The 18,979-nt window shown below is 37.2% G+C and overlaps 1 protein-coding gene across 1 annotated transcript; it reads right to left on the bottom strand.

The window, feature by feature from the left end:
- Positions 1-2,368: 2,368 nt before the first annotated feature.
- LOC110877796 (folate-biopterin transporter 1, chloroplastic) lies at positions 2,369-15,002 on the bottom strand. Its single transcript, XM_022125999.2, has 9 exons — positions 14,641-15,002; positions 13,056-13,246; positions 11,070-11,134; positions 10,808-10,970; positions 10,057-10,205; positions 8,989-9,219; positions 3,676-3,844; positions 3,492-3,584; positions 2,369-2,856 (listed from the first exon to the last, which is right to left on the bottom strand). The coding sequence occupies exons 1-9, from the start codon at positions 14,942-14,944 to the stop codon at positions 2,554-2,556; spliced, it is 1,668 nt and encodes a 555-aa protein (XP_021981691.1). The 5' UTR covers positions 14,945-15,002; the 3' UTR covers positions 2,369-2,553.
- Positions 15,003-18,979: the final 3,977 nt, after the last annotated feature.

The raw sequence follows: 18,979 nt of genomic DNA, 5'->3' as shown, positions 1-18,979 counted from the left end.
AACAAGGGGTACCTCAAATTTTGAATAAGGAATTCTCGAAGCTTTAATCAACGAGACCTTAGATATGCCACAAGATATGCAGCTTCAACTAGTATCAAATTTTGCCTTAAATTGTCCAAATTGTTACACACGATTATCTATTCTATACCATTGACAATGGAGGTTGGTGATGGAAATATGATAAACAATAGACAGAAGAAATCCTAGACAACTTGTGTGTGACACACATGCTAGCTAGGACGTCATTAAAGTTGTTGTTATGTAACATGGTTTGAATAACATATGTTAAAGTTCACTAAAAAAGGGGTCTATGTGGACTTTTAAAAAGAGGGGTCTATGTGTGCGAAACATAACCCATCCTCGTTTCTTTTTACTTGATGGAGACTCTCCTTCAATTTGTCACATCAGTAATATTTTCTCAATTTCACACTTTAAATGGCAAGGACTTTTAAAAATAGGGATGTGCGAAACATAATCCACCATCATCTCTTTTTCCTTGATGCAGAGTCTCCTTCAACTTGTCACATCAGTAATATCTTGTCCTTTTCACATTAAAAGGCAAAAAAAGTCTCTTAACTTGATGTACTCACGAGGGCATACAATGAAACTTAAGGGTGAGAGGGGCACTCCCCTAAGAGAGGAGTCCCCTCTCTTACGCATAACCAATCCTCGTGTGCTACGTCAACTCCCCTCTTAAACTCCCCTCACACCCTCAATTTGATGGCGTCACTCCCCTCTTAACTCCCCTTGTTTTTTTATTCAAAAAAAAAAAAAGGAAAAGGTTTTATTGGTTGAAAGTGAGCTGGCCCACCATCTTCCCCCTCTCCTCCATCGGTGACTTCTCCCCGCTGCCACTCACCGAATCGGGTCACCGCAGGGATGGCGGCGGTGTTCCCGATCGGTGGATAGGGTCACCGAAATGCCTCCTCGCTGGTGCCCCGGATACCCTAAGATGGGTGGGATACGTTTAGCACGTTAGCCTCCCTTTTTATATATTGCAAGTTTAGGCCATGTTATGTGTTAAGACAAGAGTCAAGCAGTTTTCTTATGATATAACTAGGTTAGAACCCCGTGTATTACACGGGTTGAAAGAAATATAATTTTATATACTAAGTAATAAAATAGTTATATCTTTTAAAAACTCGTGTATCGCACGATTTAAATAAACACATGTCTTAGAAGAATAATGTAATCCGTTAAAACATTTAGTCCTTAAGATGTGTTTTCTAACAAAAATAACTTTGAGGTACTATTTACTTATTGTAACATCTCACTTTATTTTTTATTAGATTAAAGAGTTGTGTATTACATGGTTTATAACATGTTACTTTGTTGGATAATTAGCAGGAAAAAAAAGAAAAGAAATATTTTAGTAAAAAATATTAAATATATAAGAGATAGGCGGGATATTATGATTTAATATTATTATTTCATTGGAGTGTAAAACGGGATAATGAGATCCTTTATTAGAAATAGGATTCTAAATATACCATGTATAAAAAATATATATGTTCTCAGTGGTGGAGCTAGCCTAAAAATTTCAGGGGTGTCCCAAATTTTTATTTATTTTTTTGATTAAGGGTATCCTTTGTATAAAAAAAAAATTACACTACGTAGACGGGGTTGAAAAGTATTTTTACACTACAAATGTGGAGTTTAGGGATAACCCGGGCTACCCCTCCTTATACATTATCTACACCACTAAACTTACTTATGTTTTGTTTATCATAAAAATAAAAGTAATAAAATAACGTATCAATAGAAATTATAGAGACGACATAAACCATATTTTTGGTCTCCATTCATCATTATTTCAATATATAATTATAATAATTAATATATTATTATCAATTATATTTGTCTTTATCATTAAAATCTCTTCTATAAATTTTAAATTTAATATTATCTATCAATAATTGACTCTCCATAATAAATATTTATAAAAATAATTAAGACTGTCTCATAGAACGCCATGTGTCCCTAACATGGTTTCTTTTATTATATGTATAGATAGATGTAAATACTTTATATTTCTTTTGAATCATGATTTATTTACAAGTTAACAAATACTATTTGTATACTATTTTACGTCACATAGAAGTATGTTCCAATACCGAAACGGGACGATTTTACCAATATGTTACAGTATGTTCCAATACCGAAACCAGACGATTTTACCAATATGTTACTCTCGCCAGATCGGTAATGTATGTATTTACGCTGACGACACCCTAAGATCTTACTTTCGCACGTTTGGACCTGCATATATTGTTTGTTTAAGAGACAAAAGTAATACTGATCATCATTTTTGCCACGATGTGCCTTGATATATTAGCATAAAAACAGAGAATATTTAGTCCTTTTGTCATAGTAAAATATCAAACCACAAAAACAACTAATAACTTGTTATAACAATCATATACTTGTCCTTGATATCAAAATTAGGATGTTAACTCATATGGTTGGCTTTATCGGTTGCTTTGCGAATAAATATTTACATCTCTCAACTAAATACAGTTATCAAGTGCGTAACGCATACGCATGTATCCTTAACTAACTAGACTTCAACTCAACCTCAATATCCTGTTTCGGCCTTTCATCCTTGGGAATATCCACAGGAAGAAGGTGTAACAGAGGCAACGGTAACAACGAGCTAAGGTTGCAGATGATGATAAGAAGTGCGAGATTGTCAAAGCTGTCCTTAGTGATACCCAAAACCTGGGTCAAACCCGCACCAAAAAGACCCCCGAGAACACTCCCTCCATTCGATATAGACATCAAGGTTGCAAACAGAGTTGCTTCCATACCCTCGGGACACAGTCTCGCTGCTAGAACTAGAACCGGCATGAAAGACGCCTGTCACAAAACAAATTTCATAACGGGTCAAGTTAAAAACATTAGCTTATAAGGTAACGGGTCAAAAGTGTACTTTAAGAAATAAAACCTCCTAAAATCATTTTATACGAAGATCATTTTCATCCCCGAGGTTTGGTCAGTTTTGCGACTTTCGTCCAAGGTTTTGTTTTTCCACATCTGGATCCAAAAGGTTGGAAATCTTGCCATTTTCATCCGGCTTGTTAACTCCATCCATTTTTCCCTGTTAAGCCAGGGGTATTTTCGTCTTTTTTGTTAACTTAAAGGATAATTAGGTCTTTTTCACTTTATGTACAAGCATTTAGCATAATGTACAAGTATCAAAAGACCGAATTGCCCTTTACGTTAACGGAGGAGGCGAAAATACCCCTGATTTAACAGAGAAAAATGGATGAAGTTAACGAGCCGGATGAAAATGGCAAAGATTTCAAACCTTTTGAATCCAGATGCGGAAACATAAACCGTTGGACGAAAATCGCAAAACTGGCCACACCTCAGGGACAAAATGGCCTTTTATTCTACATAATATATTCACTATTTGAAACAATAAGTGCCAAACTAATTTTTTACCATATTTGACACTATTATTTACAAAAACAATTTATACAATGAATTACCTGACCAAGAACGGTTATAATTAAAGAATCTCCAATTGCAAACCACTCATCGCTTATACCAAACTTGCGATTTAGCCCAGTGACAAGGATAACCTACAACGCGTAGAAAACTCATTAACGAACATGTGGAAAAAAAACAGATTATGTTTAGGAATTCAAAGACAGCGTAATAGTAAAGTCAAACCTGAGTCAACCCAAGGGCAGTGCCGGTTATAGTTGTAGCAAGAAAAATCTTGCGTAGGGGAACATTTTTAAGAAACCCGTTATAAAGCCCAACACCAAGAAGTGAAGCGATTGATGTCACAAGCTTAACCCGGCCCAGAAACTCGGGTGTAAAACCGAGCTTATTTGTACTGGATGAAATAACAAGTGAAACACAATAATCGTACATGCGTTACAAATGTATGTTTAGTAGGGGTGAGCAGAAAAACTGAATAACCGAACCATAATCAATTTAACGATATAATCAAACTGAAGCGATAGAAAAACGTTATGTTCGATTATGATTTTTAGTAACCGGTTATAGTGGTTTGGTTTCACTTATAGACTTATTTAATCGAAAAGACCAAACCGAACTAATACACACACACACATATATATAGGGCACATTCGTTTTAAACAGATAACATGTTAAAGAATAGCATTATGCACATGTACATTAAAATATAAAGGATAAAATGCCATTGTCGTCCCTGATCTATGTAGCACAGGAACGGGGGTACGGGGAACGGTAAAACTAAAAAATCCAAGATACGGCAAAAAAAATATATTAAACAAAGTCCAAAATAGATGTGAGGAAACAGACTCTATAATCTCTCCGGCCACCTTACAATTTGCTGCATTGTCAGTAATGCTTTGCACAACTTTTTGATGACCAATTTCATTGATGACTTTTTTCATCAAATCAGCAATAAAAAATCTATCTTTTACTTTTCCCAAAACAATGCACTGCCTTTAGAAACATAGGACCACTCCCTGAGGTAGCTATGAAATTGATTAGAGGCTTTCTTGTAGGATCACTCCAACCATCACTCACAATAGTCGCACCTTTTTCTGTCCATGAAAACATAAGTGGTTCCAATAGCCTGTGAACATTTTCTTTTTCTTTTTGTAGTAAAGTTGTAATGAGCTTATTATAACCAGGAGGTACATAACCATCAGTTTTGTTGCATCAGCAAACTGAAAAGCCCTGAGGTAGTGTGGATTTCTTGCAAGATTAAAAGTAAACATCCGGTATAAAACATCCTTGCTAATTCTTGATCCAGTTGGTCCCTAATTTCAAAACCAAAAGCTCTTTCAAGAGGTGTTGAAATAACTTTTCTTTTCCTAAATCCAACACAAGCTTCACATGGCAACCCGACTTCGTTCGCTTTTGACAGGGCTTTCTTCTCTTCATACGCATCTTCTAACCGTTTCCGGGTTATTGGGGACGGCTCCAAAACGTTTCGGGGACGTTTCTATTTATTTTTAGGGTTTTAACCCTTTCAAATTCCAAAAACAACCGTCGGCCTTTCATGTGTCAATATAACATCGCAATCAACAGTCTTCACTTCTCAATTCATCAATCATCATCGATATCCATCATCTCTATTCATCAATCATCATTGATTATGGCTTCTCAAGAAACACAAGAATCATCATCTACATCAATAGAAGAACCTCCATTGTGGGACTATGATACAAACCTGTTGACCCATATCTTGTGTCAAGCTCCAGCTAGGTATTTGACCCGTTTAATTATTAGCGGGAATGGGTTTTGGGGGGGAACAGTTTTAGGAGCAAGTAGTGGGAACAGTTTTAGGAGCAAGTAGTGGGGCAGTTAGTTGTAATCTAATCTTATTAATATCACTTTATCATTTAGATTAGGCGTCGATATTTATGGTTTTATAAAATTAGGGTTTTTACTCTAAAATTGGAGATCAGGCCTATCTCGAATGTGGCTAATTGTATCGTTCTTTCAGTAATTGAAGTTTTCAGTTTCAAGTTTCTATCAATGGTTCCATTGCCGGGAAATCGAATGGTGCTTACAAGCCGGAATTTAGCAGATCAACTCGCAATCATTGCAGTACGATTAGACGGCATTCTTGCATCTTTGAGAGATGTTGTTGACGAAATTAAAGCTCAGGTGATTGAAGATGGTTGTAACAGTGAAGAATCAGACGAAGATGGTTGTAACAGTGAAGAACCAGGCGAAGATGGTTGTAACAGTGAAGAAGTGGACAATTATTTGAAGAAGACAGTGGAGAAGGATGAAGGACCGAATGGTCTCAATGAAGAACTGATGAAGGCTAACGTGTTTATTCAGAAACCTAGAACCGAGTGTTATGTTGTTCGCCTTGCCCTAGAAAACGAGTCCAAGATCTGTTCATCTAAGCCCAGCAGAAGTCTTGCATGGAGCCCAAGCCCAAAACCTATTTCAGACTATACTACAAATGTCGCTCAGTATGACCCTACAGCCCAACGTCAGTTTTTCCACAAACTCAGCCTTGTCAACCTCTTTACGAAACTGTCATCTAGCTCTTGTGGACTTTATCGCATCATTCTGGTCTCCCATGTATCCTGGCTGAAACCTGCAAGGGTTCAAGTTCCGGCAACGCCTTTAGCTTGTCCACTGACTACCAAAGATTGGGCATTTGATTTTCAACCTCTGTCTATAATTGAATGGCTTATTGCTTGGCACAACAGTTCCCTTGTTTCCGACTTGAGGACAAGTCGGATTTTGGGGTAGGATGTATTGATACAAACCTGTTGACCCATATCTTGTGTCAAGCTCCAGCTGGGTATTTGACCCGTTTAATTATTAGCGGGAATGGGTTTGGGGGGGGAACAGTTTTAGGAGCAAGTAGTGGGAACAGTTTTAGGAGCAAATAGTGGGGCAGTTAGTTCTAATCTAATCTTATTAATATCATTGTATCATTTAGATTAGGCGTCGATGTTTATGTTTTTATAAAATTAGGGTTTTTACTCTAAAATTGGAGATCAGGCCTATCTCAAATGTGGCTAATTGTATCGTTCTTTCAGTAATTGAAGTTTTCAGTTTCAAGTTTCTATCAGACTATGTGACTAAAATCGAAAAAACAAGGTGCAGTAGGAGGAACTTGGAAATTTAAATGCAATCTTTGCAGTGAAACCAGACCTATGCAGTTAAAGCGGTCCAAAATCGAATAGCGGTCAAGGTCCGCTATATGATATATAAGTTATAACGGTGGTATAGCGGTGATATAGCGGTAATTTTTATACCATGCATAATTTGTGTATTTTTATATATATATAAATATATCTTTGAAAAATATTAGTAGTAATATCAAAATTCATAGTTATATCATTCCATTATCGAAAACCTGTCGCAAATCAAATACTAATAGTAACTTTGAAGTATTTAATTTAAGAATTAACACAATTAAACACCGTTACTGCTATAACCGCTATAGGCCACCGCTATAGCACCACTATAATACCGCTATAGCACCGCTATAGCGGTATTTAGCGCCGCTAATAGCGGAACCGCTATAGGCCACCGCTATTTGGACCGCTACACACCCTACACACCCTGAGGTCCGCTAACCGCTATAGCACCGCTATTGACTGCTTAGAACCAGACAAGGATCATGTTCAAGGGTTAAAGCACATTTGCTTAGGATAAAAGGTAATCTTTGTAGTGTTCTAAAGCAAGTATTAGTATTATTGGTTGATGATATAAGTATTGAAGATTTGATGTTGATATATTGAGTAACAGCTTCACTTGTTTTCATAGGTACTAGGATTAGTATTTGCAAGAAATCAACAGCAGGTGACAAACATGAGATGAAACGGTTAGAAGATGCGTATGAAGAGAAGAAAGTCGAGTCAAAAGCGAAAGAAGTCGGGTTGCCATGTGAAGCTGGTGTTGGATTTAAGAAAAGAAAAGGTATTTCAACACCTCTTGAAAGAGCTTTTGGTGTTGAAATTAGGGACCAACTGGATCAAGAAATAGCAAGGATGTTTTATACTGTAGGTTTACCTTTTAATCTTGCAAGAAATCCACACTATCTCAGGGGCTTTTTAGTTTGCTGCTGCCAACAAAACTGATGGGTATGTACCTTTGGGTAATAATAAGCTCAAAACAACTTTACTGTAAAAAGAAAAAGAAAATGTTCATAGGCTATTGGAACCACTTAGGTTTTCATGGAAAGAAAAAGGTGTGACTATTGTGAGTGATGGTTGGAGTGATCCTACAAGAAAGTCTCTAATCAATTTCATGGCTACCTCAGGTAGTGGTCCTATGTTTCTAAAGGCAGTGAATTGTTTTGGGGAGGTAAAAGATAGATTTTTATTGCGGATTTGATGAAAGAAGTAATCAATGAAATTGGTCATCAAAATGGTGTGCAAATCATTACTGACAATGCAGCAAATTGTACGGCGGCCGGAGAGATTATAGAGTCTCTGTTTCCTCACATCTATTTTGGACTTTGTTTAATATAATTTTTTTGTTGTACCTTTGCCATACCCGTATCTTGGATTTTTGAGTTTTACCGTTCGCCATACCCTAGTCCCGTACCCGTTCCTGTGCTACATAGGTATTCGGTCTTTTTACATAAAGTGAAAAAGACCGAATTGCCCATTAATTAGCAAAAAGACAAAAATACCTTTGACTTAACAGAGAAAAATGAATGGAGTTAACTAGCCGGATGAAAATCGCAAGATTTCAAACCTTGTGGATCCATATGCGAAAAAACAAACCTTTGGACGACAGTCGCAAAACTGGCCAAACCTCAGGGACGAAAATGGCATTTTACTCTAAAAATATAAATAATCAGAAGTAGTGGGAGAGAGAAACAGAGACAGCTATATACGTGTCTACTGTATCACATTCAAAGCGATAGGTACAAATGCATTATGCGGTTTACACAGTTCTCAACATCTTGTTAGTTCTAAGACGAATGCCCCCATACACACAGGCAAGGTTTAAAAGAGCGGAAACGAGTTTCGAGGCGTTTTCCCTTCGCCTCACGAGGCGTAAGCCTTACGCTTCGTGGCGAAACGAGGCGTGAGGCCGAGGCAGTATTAATAAATAAATATAAAAATTATATATATTATAAAAATAATAATACTAACTAATTTCATCATCAGATTCATCAGAATCATCAAAAACACACACTTAAAAAAGACATGAAATACTTGAAATTGACACAAAAAGTCAAAAACATCAAAAACAGCTATCAAAATCCCCTGAGGCGCACCTGAGGCACAGCTTTCTTAGCGCCTCAGCCCCTCTGAGGCGCATATACATTAAAAACACCATGACCTCAGACTCGTTTTTTGGCCGTTTCGCCTCGAGGGGCTGAGGCGCATATGCATTAAAAACACCATGACCTCAGACTCGTTTTTTGGTCGTTTCGCCTCGAGGCGCACGCCTCAAACGTTTTTTAAAACCATGCACACAGGCATACATATATAATGATATATATGTATTATATACACGTTAATAGTGTCAAAGTTGAATAAGGAAGAAAGTTACGTGAAGTAAAACATGGCGGATTCCGAGTGCGGCGTTGCTTGCCAGAGAAAAATGAACAGAGTCGGAAGAAAAACATTTGGTTGTTTGATAGCTTGCCATAACTCAACGATACCGTTAGTAGTAGTATCTAATGCGGAAGATGATAAGGGACCACGAACACGTTGCTCTTTCACTAGAACCGCAACTGCAGATGTCAATAAAGGAAGCAATGCTGAAAGACCAAAAACAAACCTGCAAAATGCGGTACCATGCTTGTGAGGAAGAATTTGTATTTTTTCACTAGTTGATGGTTTACTTTTTATTAGAAGCTAGGTTGAAAAAAAGCATGAGGTGCCTCGAGGCGTTTAGGTCTCGAAAATCGAGACGAGAGGCGAGTGCTTCACGTACGCGAGGCGCTGCTCTATGTACAACCAAATAAGAATTGCATGTCTCATCTCTTTTACATGAGTAAAGACTAAAGTGCACGGATGGTCCCCGTGGTTGACCAAAATTTTGGATTTGGTCCCTAGCTTTTCAAAAGTACACATATAGTCCCTGTGGTTTGCACTTTGTAATACATTTAGTCCCTAGCTAACAAATCTAAAGGTTTCAGCAGGTCCAAGTTAAGGACTAAATGTGTTACAAAGTGCAACCACAAAGACCATATATGTACTTCTGGCAAAAGTTAGGGACTAAATGCGTTGCAAAGTGCAAACCACAAGCACCATATATGTACTTTTGGCAAAAGTTGGGGACTAAATGCGTTACAAAGTGCAAACTGCAAACCATGGGAACCATCTGTGTACTTTTGGAAAGCTAGAGACCAAATCCCAAATTTTGGTCAACCACAGGACCATTTGTGTCGTTTACTCCTACATATTAGTCTTTTTATCAAGTAAACCATTCATAATATCTTCACCCCTTTCGTTGTTTTTATATATCAACCTCCGATAGACCCCATCTTTGATCGATTTTGACCTAGATGTGCATGAGGTGGGGACTCAAGGCTTTGAGGTGCCTTCCAAATCACCTCGTGCGCCTCAAGCGTACCTTTTTAAACCAAGTTGGGAGACTAAAGAGGATGCATACCTTACACCATAAGCATCCACAAGCGAGCCACTAAAATAGGAACTTACGATTCCACCAAAGGCAGAGGAACCCCAACATAAGGATTGAAGAGATCCGGATACGCTTTGTGTCTCACCACGCGCTCGCTCGACCACCATTGAATCTACAACCTACACTATTACATACTTCACTTACTATGTGCATGCTATAATACTCACACATACAACTATATATATGTGAGAGTGCACAATTGCACGCGCGCAGGGAGAATGCGCATACATCACAAAAGTATTTGAAATTACTTCTGCATCTATTGAAGGTTTAATTTATAAGAGGTCAAAAGTGGTCCCTTTGCAATCCAAAACACAAGACTGATAACCGAGATTAAAAACGACACATTAAATAACATATGTTAAAAGTATGACAAGAATATTTTGTCTGTTAAACATATAACAAATTTTAAAGTAAGATATATTAAATAATTCACTTTGGAATCCAAAAAGAATGTAAATCTTTTGAAAAATTAAAAATAAGCACGTCGGTCACGCATTACGCCAGGTCGGTTTAAAAAAAAAGATAAAACAGCATGTCGCAAAAGCATCTATCTTTTATTTATTAATGTTAATGTCTTTTTATAAAAATCTACAGAAACCACTCTTTTTATGGCCTGACTAGACGTTAACGACATCTCAGATACTTTTAATTTACTCGTCAGTCTAAGTGATAACACACAAACCGACTAGAAGAGAAAAAAAATGTAGTAGATACTTACAACATCAGAAAAGGCAACCGAAAGCGATCCAAGAAGTATGCAAAAAGCGGCACCGTACTTGTCATCAACAAAAGTGGCCATTAAACTCCACGAGAGGGCTCCAAGAAGTCCAGATAGAACTAGATATGACCTTCTTCGGTACCCAAAAAGCGGGACCGAGTCACTACAGAAAAACAAACACGATATTCAAGTAAGAATACTTGTGGATTGATAAATGTCACAGGATATGCAGATGTGATGAAAGTATATCATGTTAACGCACCTGATAAAACCATACAATGGCTTGATAAGCCAGGGCAATGCAGAGAAACCGGTTATCACAGCTGTCTAGTCCACCATGTAGAACGAGTTAGTTTTATCTTACTGAATCAAGGCTATATAACTGATCTTCATATCAAGTTGTAAACAAATTAAAAAAAGTAATCTGCTTGTCTATTCGATTTTGTGGATTCAAAGAAAACCACATTTGCCCATGCTAAACATTTGCTTTTGACAAGCAAGTTTATGAGTCGGTGAATTTTTATTTAACTGAGTTGTTAGTTAGTTATTTGCTAATACGTATGTATTTATTTTCAAAGAGGAATTCTCAAAGTTTCATATAGTACACAAAGAATAGCTGCCTCTAATGATGGGTTGAATGAAAGAGGTTTTGTTTTCATGACCTGAACTACATATAGGAGGTCCAGCAATGGAAAAACAACGTTTCTACAACATATATATCGATGGTTGTAACTCTGTTTCTCTTAAGAAGGATTATTGATGTTTTTATGATTTTCTAGGGAAATGAAGATGTGATTGTATTATGTTTTGACTAACCTATTTGTTCTTCTTTAGTAGTGTCGTTTCATTTTAATACTGATACTTTTATATTTATTTATTTATTTCCTCTTATATATCCAAACATAAAAAGCACATTCGATCAAATGTTAAAAAAACACACAAATGAATTATGAAGGAAGTGTGAGACTGCAAGCCCAATCAAATAAATCCACTTGTGGATTCAAATCCTTGCAAGTGCAATGTTAGGTGGTATTTAGGTGTAAAAAAATTTGTTCTTCAAAAAATAAATAAATCCACTAGTGTTGCTGGGTACTAGAAGACTCATTTAAAGAAGTCTAAAACTATAAAAAGGAAACAATGAAATCCGTTATGATGGGAAATCCCAAGAGTGTAGCTCATTCATTTATGAACAAAATTAGTTTGATTAATGGCTTTAGATGATGTACTTGTTATGACGTCAAAACTTTACATGTAAGGTGGTTATGCACATAGTCACCTACTTCGCGGTTCGCTCCGGTTCGGGTACGCGGTTTGGATTCGCGATTCGCTAGTTGGGACGAATTCAGTTCGGAGGGGGGTAGGTTCATTTCGGTATGATTCGGTTCGGTGTACCATTCCGTTGGTTCGGTATACACAAATTAAAACAAAAATTACTAATTTCCTAAATCCAAATGATCAAAATTCAATATTCATAAATCCAAACGTCTTCTTCATCAAGATTTTCCCAAACCGTTTCTTTCGATACAATTCCATCAGTCAAGCCAACCAATTGAACCAAAACTGATTATGACCCACTCTTAAACTTGCCCGTTCTGATCTATCTCCAAACTATCTAAACTACAGATAGATATTTACAGCCCATAATGATAATTATACAACTGTAACAAGTCAATGGTTTTGTTAAGAGAACGTGAACAAGAATCTTACCAACACCCGCCAGTTGTACGTATTATAATACGTATTCCCACCGACCCCAACCCTAATACGTTTACGTATTGAAGCTAAAAGTTCGCTATTAGGGCAACCGGAATTCAGTGAATTGAAGAAGGAAATTCGCTGAATTGAATAGCATGATGCGCTGAATTGATTAAGGAAAATCGCGAATTGGTACCGTATTATACGCACACGAATTCCGTATGGTACGAAACGTACCAAAACGAAATTCGCTTCTTCTTGAGCGAATTATATGACTATGGTTATGCAAGCTAAATTAGATTTTTTATTACAAGTTTACCTAAAATGAAAATTCCCCATAAGTCAAGTTCAGTTACGAACTTAATTAGATATGAATGCAGGGAATATTCGCTATTATAGTGTTGTTTACAAGAATTTTTTTGTAATCAACTATTTCGGAAATGGGAATGTTAAATTCTATGACATAAACCGCCCATTTTCCATCCCTAACTTGCACCCTCTACCTTTTCAAGTTCGGAGTTCCTAGTTTGCGATGCAAATAATAGTAATATACCTCTGCCGGATCAAGATGCAAATCATCCTTAAAATAGAAGCTGACAGCAAGTCTAGCAAGCCCTAAAACTCCTTGGACAAAGTATACCATGGAAATTGCGATATTGTCTGGTGTGAGCTCCACCCCGAAACAGCTAATAGAGCTCATGGAGTATCTATTCTTTTGAGGAATACTTTTACTGGCCCCATTACCTGCGATTGCACTTTCATGAGTTCATAATAGTATAATACATATTATGAGAGACAAACAAGCACACAAAAATCTTCTAAAGCTCCTAATACCACCCTGAGAAAGTCCAAATTCAGCTTCATAGGATCATACATGAATTTTTCAAGAAACATAAGATGCACTTAAGTATGCATACAAATTTCATTTCAAGAACTGTTGTTGAGTAAAATAGCATCAACCACGATATACAATCTTCTTATGTATTTGGTAGCAGATCTGTTAAGCATTTCAAATAGGTATAAGCTTATGACTTCCAAAAAAAACTTGTTTTGATATAAGGGTTTACATACGCGTACAAACTCACAGAAGAACACCTTCCACAATACCAATACAAATACAAGATTCCACATATAAGGGCTACCACTAAATTTAACTCTTAGATGACTGGTTCAAACTTCAAACACACCTCAACATGTATATTGTTTCTACAATAAACAGGTTAGGCCACACATCTAGGAAACCGTCGCATGTTATAAACCACACAATTCTGAGAACCCTAATACCCTATATGTCAACTGAAGAATGCTTCATACAAATTCCCATAGCATATTAGATTACAATCCCATTCTTACATGTTGTGTATCAATATCCAATATACATCTAAACATTTAATTCCAAAAGATCAAATCTCACCCGCATACACCTACACAACAAGTAAGCGCATAGCTGCATACAGAAACTCACATGACTTACTCTTAGCCAAAGGCTTTTACAGTTTTAACTCGACACGAATTGCTTCTCGTGAAGACAGTTTCGGATTAATTAATGTAGACTTTCAGTAAATACACCTAACTCGACACGAGTTGCTTCTTGTGAAGACAGTTTCGGATTAATAATGTAGACTTTTAGTAAATACACCTAACTCGACACGAGTTGCTTCTCGTGAAGACAGTTTCGGATTAATTAATGTAGACTTTCAGTAAATACACCTAACTCGACACGAGTTGCTTCTTGTGAAGACAGTTTCGGATTAATTAATGTAGACTTTCAGTAAATACACCTAACTCGACACGAGTTGCTTCTCGTGAAGACAGTTTCGGATTAATTAATGTAGACTTTTAGTAAATACACCTAACTCGACACGAATTGCTTTTCGTGACGACAGTTTCGGATTAATTAATGTAAACTTTTAGTAAATACACCTAATATCAAGTCCAGGTGAAAGGTACAAAATCTGAAGTACAAGAACAAATTAGTCATATTTCAGTGATTCCAACCCTATGAGTACCCTAACTGATCCTAAACACTAACTAAACTCATCAGAAACAAAATTAAAGCAGAGATCCACAGCACATAACAAATTAACAACAAAGTTTCACTTCAGTAACAATATATTAATCAGATAATCAGGTCTTACGAGTTCTAGAGCTAACAAAGGGCTCAGCCTCAAACGGCATAGAAACGGTGACTGACATGTCGTTTTGCTGCGGTTGCGGTGGTCTCCGGCGGCGTTTACTCCGTGGAACGCCGGCGGCGACGATGAGAGATCGCTTCGCGGAGATCTGGGAGAGTGAAGGAGAGAGAATTGGAGAGTTTGGTGAGGTTAGAAAGAGGATGGATACTGGATTTGGAGATGATGATGATGATGATGATATATTGATATTGAATAACATTTTTTTTAAATTGGTTGTTGTTGGGACTTGGGAGTTCTTTAAGCCCATTGAGAATTTATGTTGAGGTGATGTTATTTGGATTTTGGACCATTTGTTTGAAAGAGTGTTATCATCATACTTATCATTATCATTATCACTTGATGTTTGTTTAATATATGTTTTTTTATATTGTTTGGGTTTATGTTTGTTTAAGTTAGGGTAGGAATTTAAGATAAGATGTTAAGACATGATGTGAAGTTTCTAGGTTTGAGTCAAGTCATTTGTTTTTTTTTTTTATTTATTTTTTTAATCAAGGAATAAGCTTATGGATTGACTCATTTGTTTTTAATATGTGACTAGATTTTTATGTGTTGCGCGTTTGGCTTGTGACTTCGTTAGACGCGTTATAATAATGACATTAACGTGTGGTGCTAGTACGTGACGTGACACGTTTTCTTTACTTTGTTACACATATTACGTTAGTGATATTAACATGGTTAGGCATATATAAAAAGAATATAATATTTCGCACGTTGCGGTGTATAGTTTCCTAAAGTCGAAGTTTCCTAAAAAGTGTAAAAAGTCATAAAACACTATAATTTCAGACATAAAACACATCTAAAACTCACAAATGACATAGTGAAATTAGTAAAACACCATATTCAAACCTTAATTGTCCATAAAACCTTCAAACACACCATCGTAGAATTATAAATATAAAACACAATATGCTAATCAACATAAGACACGATAATTTTTGTCATTCCATAATCAGAGCCTTATCATCTAAAACACAACACAAAACTCACATTATAATGCTTTAGTAATCTTAAGAGTAAAATGCACGGATAGTCCCTGTGGTTTTGCAAAGTTTCACCTATAGTCCCCAGCTTTTGGAAATTACACTCATAGTCCCTGTGGTTTATGACTTTGTTTCTCGGATAGTCCTTGGCTGTAACAGACGTTAATTAGCAACGTTAAGTGTGGTCATGTGCTGAACATGTGAGGGTAATTTCGTCATTAATGTATAAAACCCTCCTTCCACCTCATTAAAACCATTGTCAGTTGCATTCCCTCCTATTTATCACCCAACACACATTCTCTCTCTATCAGTGGCGATCATCTTCATCATTCCCAAAATTGACACCGATCAAACCCTAATCGTAATCAGCAATGGAAGACGATGATCCGCAAAACCCACGGAGACACAACACTTGGAGAATAAGGAGTCCAACAGAGGCGTTTGTAGCAGAAAATGTGTATGGTAAGTATCCAAAAACCCTAACTTGATTCTGTTAAAAATCCAAAATTGAAGTTTTTTTTTGTTGATTTATCAAACGAACAGGAGGCTATGACAACTTGTTCACTTTAAAAGTGTATTATGGTGGTATTTTCACAAAGGTTCCACGGAGAAGATACGTTGACGGAAAGGTTAGCTATGTTGACTACTGCAACATAGATGAGTTTTCTGTGCATGAGATAGATTTTATGGTCAGGGACCTCAAGATTTATATCCCAGATGTTGAAATTTACTACCATTTTCAAATACCTGGGCAAGATTTAGACATTGGTTTGACACCTTTAGGAAATGATGCGGATGTTTTGTGTTTAGGAAAATATGTTGCAGCAAACAAGGTTATAAGAATGTTTATAGAACATGGTTTTACTCGTATTCCAGATTACCTTAGCCCTCCAAAATCAACTTCTGTGGTTATTGAACAACTAGAAGATGCAGGGCCTAATATACCTAGAAAGAAGTTGAAGGTAGCAAAAAAACTAAGGCTTGGTGAGGGTTCTAGTGAACCAAATAGCAGAGTGGAAGTTAGTAACCAGAATGTAGAGGTCAGACTGAATGGGATTGAAGATATTGACAAAAGAATGCAAGTTCAGGGTAATATGGTTAGTTCAGAGGGTAATGTGGGTAGTTTACAGGATAATGTGGGTTCTTTAGAGGGTAATGTGGCTGCTCATGATGGTGCATGTGTCAATGATGGAGCTGTTGTCAATGAGGTCAATGTGGGTAGTGCTAAGGGCAATATGGTTAGTGAACAGGGTAATGTGTCTATAGTACAGGGAAATGAGGGTAGTGTACAGGATAATGTGGGTTCTTTAGAGGGTAATGTGGCTGCTCATGATGGTGTAGGTGTCAATGACGGGGCTGGTGTCAATGAGGTCAATGTGGGTAGTGCTAAGGGCAATATGGTTAGTGAACAGGGTAATGTGTCTATAGTACAGGGAAATGAGGGTAGTGTACAGGATAATGTGGGTTCTTTAGAGGGTAATGTGGCTGCTCATGATGGTGTAGGTGTCAATGATGGGGCTGGTGTCAATGAGGTCAATGTGGGTAGTGCTAAGGGCAATATGGTTAGTGAACAGGGTAATGTGGGTACTGTCAATGAAGATAACATTTATGAAGCATCATTCAATGGAGGGTTTTCATATGACATTGAAAATGCAGACTTCTCTACTGATTTTCCTGTTGACAATACAGATAATTTGCATGGTCATGAACCTGAATGTGAGCATGAGGGATCATGTGATGGTGAGTCTGAATGTGAGCATGAGGGATCATGTGATGGTGAGTCTGAATCTGAGGAGGATGAGGCTGATGACTCAGAAGATAGTGATTTTAAAGCAGACTTGGACTTTATGATGGAAGATGCTGCTGTTGACATGAGAGACTACTATAAAAATGTTGACCATGGTGAGGAGTTTATGGGTCCTGTCAATGAATCTGTTGGTAACAATGATGGGAATGATAGTGATGACCCTCTTGCTGGTGAAAATTTAAATTATGATTCATTAGATAGTCTGACAGAAGACTTAGAGGGGGAGTTAAGGTGTAGAAGGCGTAAGAAACTTAAAGAACTGAAAAGGAAAAAAAGAGGTGAAAACACAACAACAAAAGTGAGGTTCTATGTGGGTCAGATGTTTGGTACTGCCAAAGAGGCAAAAGACTTGATTAATAAACATGCTATTGAAACAAGGAGGGCACTATCTTTTATTAGAAATAATAAAAGGAGGCTTAGGGTTGTATGTGAAGGCAAGGTGCCTGTATTCACAACTGGGCCAATCAACACTGGGCCAAACAGTGGGCCTGATAGTGGGCCTGGCCATGGTAATGTAATGACTAGTGGGCCAATCAACTCAAGTGGCACAAGTGGGAAAAAAAAGGGGATTGGGTTATGTAATGACAAGAGAAAAGCTAGGTTAAACAGTGTCAGCTGTCCTTGGGTACTTTATCTTTCAAAGTTAGATGAGGATGATGAAACCTGGGTTGTCAAAACCTACAAACCAGATCACAAGTGCTTGCAATCCAGAAAAATACAACCTTTCACTTCTACTTTTTTAGCTAAGCAACAGTGGGTTCTAAACCAAATAGAGTCAAACCCTAATATTCCTGTTAGAAGTATCCAAGAGGAGCTGGGGAGAAAATACGAACTTGGAGTCTCCAAAATGAAGGTAAAAGAGTTAGATCTATAAATTAATTTGTATGTTGTTAAGTTTTTCTAATGTATTTGTATGATGTAGGCATTTAGGGCAAAACTAAAAGCTACTAAGGTATTGCAAGGGGACTTCAATGAACAATATTCAAGTCTCAGAGATTATGCTATGGAATTGATGAGGACCAATCCAGGTACAACTGTGAAATTTGCTGTTGAGCCTTGTGGTAACCCAAGTGCACCCACTAGGATCTTCAAAAGGGTGTACATTTGTTTGGGTCCATTAAAACAAGGCTATAAAGAATGCAGACGGGAATTCTTGGGGTTGGATGGGGCATTCATGAAGGGCCCATATCCTGGGCAAATGTTGACTGCTGTTGGCCAGGATCCAAACTTTGGTATATATCATTTGGCTTATGCCATTGTTGAGGCTGAGACAAAAGATTCATGGAGCTGGTTCTTAGAATGTCTTCGAGATGATCTAGATCTACCAAGAGAAGCAAACTACACCTTCATATCAGACCGCCAAAAGGTATGTTTCCATTTTTATATTATGTGCTATTGTTTTCACATTCAAGGATCAAACATTGATTTTGTTATAAGTTTGTTACAACAGGGGATTATTCCAGCCATCCAAACTGTGTTTCCTGCTGCAGAGCAT

The sequence above is a fragment of the Helianthus annuus genome, chromosome 9 (assembly GCF_002127325.2).
Source record: "Helianthus annuus cultivar XRQ/B chromosome 9, HanXRQr2.0-SUNRISE, whole genome shotgun sequence".
Taxonomy (NCBI): domain Eukaryota; kingdom Viridiplantae; phylum Streptophyta; class Magnoliopsida; order Asterales; family Asteraceae; genus Helianthus; species Helianthus annuus.
This window is presented reverse-complemented; position numbering and strand designations above follow the sequence as displayed.

Bases quoted from the DNA above. Each gene is read 5' to 3' on its own strand.
- LOC110877796 (XM_022125999.2), bottom strand. From the start codon at position 14,944: ATGGGCTTAAAGAACTCCCAAGTCCCAACAACAACCAATTTAAAAAAA. The intron at 11,135-13,055 runs GTATATTACTAT...ATGGTGGACTAG, and splicing joins TGCATCTTGATCCGGCAGAG to ACAGCTGTGATAACCGGTTT. The intron at 3,585-3,675 runs GTTTGACTTTAC...TACGCGTTGTAG, and splicing joins CTGCCCTTGGGTTGACTCAG to GTTATCCTTGTCACTGGGCT.